This window comes from Peromyscus californicus, unplaced genomic scaffold, assembly GCF_007827085.1.
Source record: "Peromyscus californicus insignis strain IS unplaced genomic scaffold, ASM782708v3 Scaffold_9__1_contigs__length_137607984, whole genome shotgun sequence".
Lineage (NCBI taxonomy): Eukaryota > Metazoa > Chordata > Mammalia > Rodentia > Cricetidae > Peromyscus > Peromyscus californicus.
This window is the reverse complement of record NW_026294617.1, coordinates 10,075,368-10,082,040: the sequence shown is the minus strand read 5'-3', so window position 1 is coordinate 10,082,040 and position 6,673 is coordinate 10,075,368. Positions and strand designations below refer to the sequence as shown.

General features: G+C 40.2%; 1 protein-coding gene across 1 annotated transcript in view; it reads right to left on the bottom strand.

The window, feature by feature from the left end:
- Positions 1-1,416: 1,416 nt before the first annotated feature.
- Lrrc34 (leucine rich repeat containing 34) overlaps positions 1,417-6,673 on the bottom strand; it is a 34,990-nt gene continuing 29,733 nt past the window's right edge. Inside the window, exon 11 of the mRNA XM_052730441.1 lies at positions 1,417-5,268. Within this exon, the coding sequence (XP_052586401.1) occupies positions 5,065-5,268 (204 nt within the window). The 3' untranslated portion in view covers positions 1,417-5,064. The remainder of the gene's footprint in view (positions 5,269-6,673) is intronic.

Sequence of the window (6,673 nt, the reverse complement as noted above, 5' to 3'; positions counted from 1 at the left end):
CATGTAAACATAATAACCTTCCAGAAAATGTACAAAAACAAATAACTCTACCTACCTTACAGTTGAGCGAGAAAGATTAGTAACAGAAAAATAAGCCATAATGCTGTGAGTAGTATAGTCCAGGAAGTTAAGGAAGGAGGTTTGGGCAGTCAAGAGTATAGTGGGATAGGGAGAGGAAGGGCCATTTTCACCTAGACAGACAAGTGAAGTGACTGACGGTTACAAGTGGCTGATTGAAGAGGAGCAAGACAGAATGCAGAAAGTATCAAATGAGAAGGAGGTAACGGTCAGCTATGTCCAGCCCAGCGGCCACACTGACTTACTTGAAGTAGTTCTTGGACAGGGTGACTTAGCTAGCCACATTTATAACCCATGATGTCACATCCTGTGGTAGTTGACTGCTGGAGAGCAGAGATTAGGTTTGTAGCATGATTCCATACTAGTGACCTCAGGTGACCGAGTGCCTTACCAAGGAGAATCAGTCCTTAGGCTGGCAGCTGGTCACATTCTTAAGAATTGGGGCCGTGAAACGCAGCAATGTTAAGTAAGACATGTAAATGAAAAGGTCCTTCAGAATTGGCCTGGAAGTGAGTGAAGAAAGTCCCAGTGTGAAGGAAGTGAAGTGCACCCGAGAACCTGGTGTTTTAACAAGAGATCACGTCTCAGAGAAACAACACAGGACACAGCGAAATAGTTTCACAGAACAGTGTGAAAATGAGAGTACGGGGGTCACAACGGTCAGCATTACCAGGTTTGGTTTGGTTTTTCTGTTTTCATACTGTGTATTCAGGCCATGGTTTTCCCCTCCCTCACTCCTCCAAGATCCTCCACACCTCCCTACCTGTACCTAACTCCAGGCCCTTTCTTTCTTTCTCTCTCTCTTTAAAAAACAAACAAACAAAAGGAAAAAACATATACACAAATGGAAACCAAAATATACAGCAAAAGACCAGATAAGACAAAAAATACCCAAACAAAGCAATTTGAGACAAATTGTCTATAAAAAAGTACTTGAGTTCTTTTTTTCAGGACAGGGTTTCTCTGTGTAGCCCTGACTGTCCTGGAACTCACTCTGTAGCCCAGGCTGGCCTCAAACTCACAGAGATCCACCTGCCTCTGCCTCCCGAGTGCTGGGATTACAGGTGTGCCCCACCACCGCCCGGCCCATGGAGTTCCTTTTGTGTTGGCCATCTAGTAGTGGGCATGGGCCTGTCCTGAAGTGTGGGTAATCTACCCAGCAGGACTCCGTGGGGAAATTAGTATTTCTTTGGCAAGTAGATGCTGGTAGCAGAGAGCTTCTAAGTTAGCACTGTGAGCCCATGTCTACAACCTCTGTCAGCACTGGGACCCTGTTCGACTTGAACTTGTGCAGGCCCTGTGTGTGCTGCCACAGTCTTCGAATCCTTTTTTTTTTTTTAACCATTCTCTTAAGATTTATTTATTGTGTATTCAGTGTTCTGCCTGCATACCAGAAGAGGTCACCAGATCTCATTACAGATGGTTGTGAGCCACCATGTGGTTGCTGGGAATTGAACTCAGGACCTTGGGAAGAGCTGCCAGTGCTCTTAACCCCTGAGCCATCTCTCCAGCCCCCAGTCTTTGAATTCTTATGTACACCAGTCCTGTTATATCTGGAGGATACTGTTCCCTGCAGTCATCCATCCATCCTGGTCTTAGACTCTTTTCACCTCTTCTTCTGCATAGCTCCCTGAGCCTTGAGGGGAGGGTTTGATGAAGACATCCTGTTTTAGGACTGCATGCTCCAAAGTCCCTGTTTATGTTGCCCAGGTGTGGTTCTCTGTGTCAGTTCCCAGCTACTGCAAGAAGCTTCTGCGATGGCTGAGTGATAAATGCTACACTGATCTGTGGGTACAGCAGAATGCCATTAGGAGTCATTGTATTGCTGTGTCTCTTTAGCAGAACAGTAGTATTTGTTTTTCCCTGAGGCCCATGGCCTATCCAGTCTCAAATTCTTGACTACTCGAGTGTTGTCAGACATGAATTCCATCTCGTGCAGTGGGCCTCATCCACTCAGAGCTGGCTGGGTACTGCCCACTATGTTAGTGCCGCTGTTGAACTGCCGCACCTTGCAATTGCCAGTGTAGATCAAAGGGTTGGTAGCTGCGTTGGTGGTCATCTTTCTCCTGAAGTAGTGCATTCTGGTGCCGTGAATGCTAATCAGTATAAGTAAAGCCTTCAGCTAGACTTCTCTGTGTTCCCTCACATTTGTAAGTGTTCTCTTCAGCAATAGGGTCTTACCGTCAGTTTGTAGAGAGCAGCCAATAGTCTTGGCAATAGCTTGAGTTGTTTGGGGGTTCCCATAGGGTCCTTTGGTCAACATTTGAATTATCTGAAACCCATTCCTGGCACTGGAAGTTTCACCTGGTAGTGGAATATGTCTAGTTGAGGCATTCTCTCCCCTGTCGTTTGGATACATTTAGATTTCTTTCATATATGTATATATTTTAGGAAGCTTCTACAGTAGTGGGGTTCTTAGTGTTAGCTGTCCCTCCTTAGCCCCTCTCTTCCTCACCTCTTCCCATTTAGTCCTCCCACTCTAGGTCCTCCCCACCTCCATCTCTTCATAACAATGTATTCTATTTCTCCTTTCTTTGGGAGATTTCCTCCTCCCCACTAGTCCCTGACTTTGTACCTAACCTCTGGTTCTATGGATCAGCACACATATCAAAGGCTTTAAAGCTAATGTCCACTTCTGTGTCAGAGTTCTCTAGAACAATGATAGAATGAATATATACATATATATAGAGAGAGAGATTTGATATGCATATCAAAATATGTATATGGGATTTATTTGAGTGGCTTACAGGCTGTGACCTGGCTAGTTCAATAATGGCTATATCTCAGAATCCTGAAAACATGTTCTCTAATACCAGTGAAGGAATAAGCTTGCCAGCAAGAGTGAGTGCAAGCAGGCAAAAAGTAAAAGTGTCCTTCTTCCATGTCCTTTATATAAACTGCCACCAGAAGGTGTGGCCCAGATTTAAGGTAGATCTTCTGACTTCAAATGATCTAATCAAGAAAAATCCCTTATGGGTGTGCCTAGCTGCTTGAGGTTTAGTTAATTCCAGATGTAGTCAAGTTGACAAGCAAGAATAGCCATCATAACACTTAAGATAAAACATAGCATATTTGTTTTCTGGAAGTCTAGGTTATTTCACTCAGGGTGATTTTTTTTTCTTAGCTTCATCTATTTACCTGAGAATTTTATAATTTTATTTAACAGCTGAGTAATATTCTGTTGGATAAATACACCATGTTTTAATTGTCCGTTCATCCATTGATGGACATCTAGGCTTTTTTCAGTTTCTGCCTATTATGAATAGAGCAGCAACAAACATGGTTGAACAATGTCTCTGTAGCAGGATTAGAGTCCTTTGGGTATGTGCCCAAGTGTGGTATTGCCACCAGATCTTGAGGTAGATCTATCTCCAGCTTCCTGAGGAAGCACCACACTGATTTCCATAGTAGCTGTACAAGTTTGTACTCCCACTAGCAATGAATAAGTGCTCCCCCTATCCCACATCCTCAGCAGCATGAACTGTCATTTGTTTTAGTAATCTTGCCTATTCTGACTGGTATAAGATAAAATCTCAAGGTAGTTTTAATTTGCATCTCTCTGATGACTAAGGATGTTGAACATTTGTTTCTCAGTCATTTCTATTTTATCTTTAATTTCAGATTATTTTTAAAGTGTGCCCTTTAATTTTTTGCCTTCAGAGTTAGAGCATTATTAGTATAATATGATCCATGACTATAATCAGCTTTTTAAAGCAGTATCTTAAAAGACAATTGCTAAAAGGGAAGTAGAAGCCATATAATATGTTGTAATTTTATTCAGTGTAAGATGTACAGAGGAAGTGGAGTTCTCCTACAGAACTTGTGTGTCTCCTCGAGTCCTTGCCTAAGTAAGGATAAGTCTAGTGGAAAACAACTTCTTAGCCTACTCTCATTAGCCTGCTCATCTTTTGGAAGAATGCTTTCTACCTTATCTCTCAGATGGTATCCAGATGTATAAAGGGAACTAAATGACATAATAGCATCAGAATAAATGTGTCTGAGCATTGTGCTGGCCTCTGAGGCAGTAAACAATGACCTGTAAAACTGCATCATCAAACCTTCCCTAAAAAATAACTGGTTCCTTGTTAGAACCAGTACTTGTCTACTGAACTGGCCTGACCTCAGTTATGTGTGGACAGCTCATTAAGGCTCCATCTTTATTAGCCCAGAATAGGTCCAAATGCAAGTTGATCATGTACCTCCTACTGCAAGCTCAGGCAGACTTATTTGCTGTCCCTTCCCATCTTACCTGCTACACCCCCCCTTGTAAGAATATGTAAACATTTGGGCCCCACTGTAGCACACAGGAGTAGACTGAGACCCAAGAAAGCCAACTGCATTGCTAAGGGATGCTTGAATATCTAATCCTGAAAGACCATCTCTTTATAGACTCCTATAGATTCTTCCTCAGCATAGGATGGACTACTACTTCAAGGCAATAAGAAATGGACTGCAACTGCACTGAATAACATGGGTGAATTGCACTAATATTGAGTGAACAAGAGCCAGACACAGAAAGGGTGTATAAACTCAGGCTAGTCACTGTCTATGCAAGAAAACTTTTTATTTTCTTGTGCTATTGGTACTAACACCTGTCTGCAATACGTAAAAGTCTTATGTGGAATACTTTTGAACTTTAAACTTGGAAATCTGAAATCCTCGGGATATTTCCCAGCTGCATCCTTTCTACTATACCATTTGGTTAAGATGTCTGTTGTGACCTTTGCTTATTACTCCACTGTCTGTGGTTTTTGTGTTTGTTACTTGTTTTTCATTATAAAAAGAATTAGAGTGGTTTCTTCAGGGTTGACAGTGTAGTCTATATTAAGAATCAGTTTTTTCTCAACAAGGGGCAAGTACACAAAGTTTTAACAAATTTGATTTTAAAAAAAACTTGTTCTAATTTATAAAGAAAAAAATAGACTATAAAATATTAGTCTCTAAAAATGATGAGACAAATGTGTGAAAACTATTGGAGCTTGTTTCTTATAGATGTTGGCCGACTGGAACAAGAGCAAAGCCTGCAGTAGATGCGTGGTCATAAGCCTCTCCGTAAGTTGGCGTCCAGTAATAATGCCTTTTAAGGCCATTGGAGACTTCTGCAAGGTAGACATGTCCATCCACCACATATGGTTCCACATCTGTGTTATCTGGCTTTAGCCGGCCACTCTTCATCAAATCTGAATATGCCTAGGATTTTTAGAAAACTTTCATTAGGAATATAATTTATTTAATTTACAGTGGTTGGGCAAACAAATAATCAACTTAGCTGTGTTGTTTTGTAGATTGAAATAAAATATTCTTATTAACATTGCTTAATTTTAGTATTATTCCAGATAGTATAGGTAAATTTTATTATTTAGTTATACATAATGGAAATGTAATTTTATAAAATTGATTTCTAAGTTTTAACATATAAAGGATGTTTTCATATATAAGTCCTTTTGTGAGTCTCTGAGTTAATTCCCTATAATACCAATTTTGTGACCCATAGCCAGATGTTTTCATGTACTCTTAAGAGGTGGTAGTTGGCAGAGTGGGGAGTCCCGTGTGCTGGCACATGCCTGTATTTTCAGCACTGCAGAAGCTGAGGCAGGAGGATGGTTGAGTTCAAGATCAGCTGAGCTGCATAGCAAAATCCTATCTCCCTCAAATAGATCTGATGATCAGTAGGGCCTCACACCTCAGAATAAACAAATAAATAAACAGCTCCATATGGAGTTCAGTTAATAAGTTCCCTCAAGTCAATACAGAAGTTTAGTTTTAAAAAAGACAATTCCATAGTGTTAAATCACCATTTAATCACCTATCAATTGTTTTTTTACTGTAGAGTTTTCTTTGTGTATCCCTGTGGCTTCTTGGTGTGTATGTTAAGAGTGTCATACACACTTGTGAGCTGTTTTGTCAATGAAGTTGCTATTGTAGAACAACAGTGTTAAATCACCACTTAATCACCTATCAATTGTTTTTTTGCTGTAGAGTTTTCTTTGTGTGTCCCTGTGGCTTCTTGGTGTGTATGTTAAGAGTGTCATACACACTTGTGAGCTGTTTTGTCAATGAAGTTGCTATTGTAGAACAACAGAGGAGAACTTTTGACAGGAAAAGATTTCCAACTTTGGTTTTGCTTTCTGTTGTAGCTTTTCATTATGTTTGGTTCCATAGTCTGTATTCAGCTTGTGCTGTGTGGAAACCTAAAGAACATGAGTGTTTCTCTGAAAACTATGGGTAGTCTTTTAGGCCTGTTATTTTTGGCCCGTCCTTTTTACAAATCTTACGCTTTTTTTCTCCTCTCTTTTCAAATGAAAGCTTTTTGTCACTATGCTTTCTGTCTCTAAAGTAGTATGGTTCTCAGCAGCTTATAGAACTTTTTCCAAAACTGACCACATACTCAAGCACAACACAAGTCTCAACAGATACAAGAAAACCTGAAATAACATCCTGTATCGTATCTAACCACAACAGAAGCTATATTAACAACAGAAAGTTTCTAGGTTCATGGAAACTGAACAACTTGCTCCTGAGTGAAAAGTAGGTCACGACAGAAATCAAGAAGGAAATTAAAAACTTTTTAGAATTGAATGAAAATTAAAATACA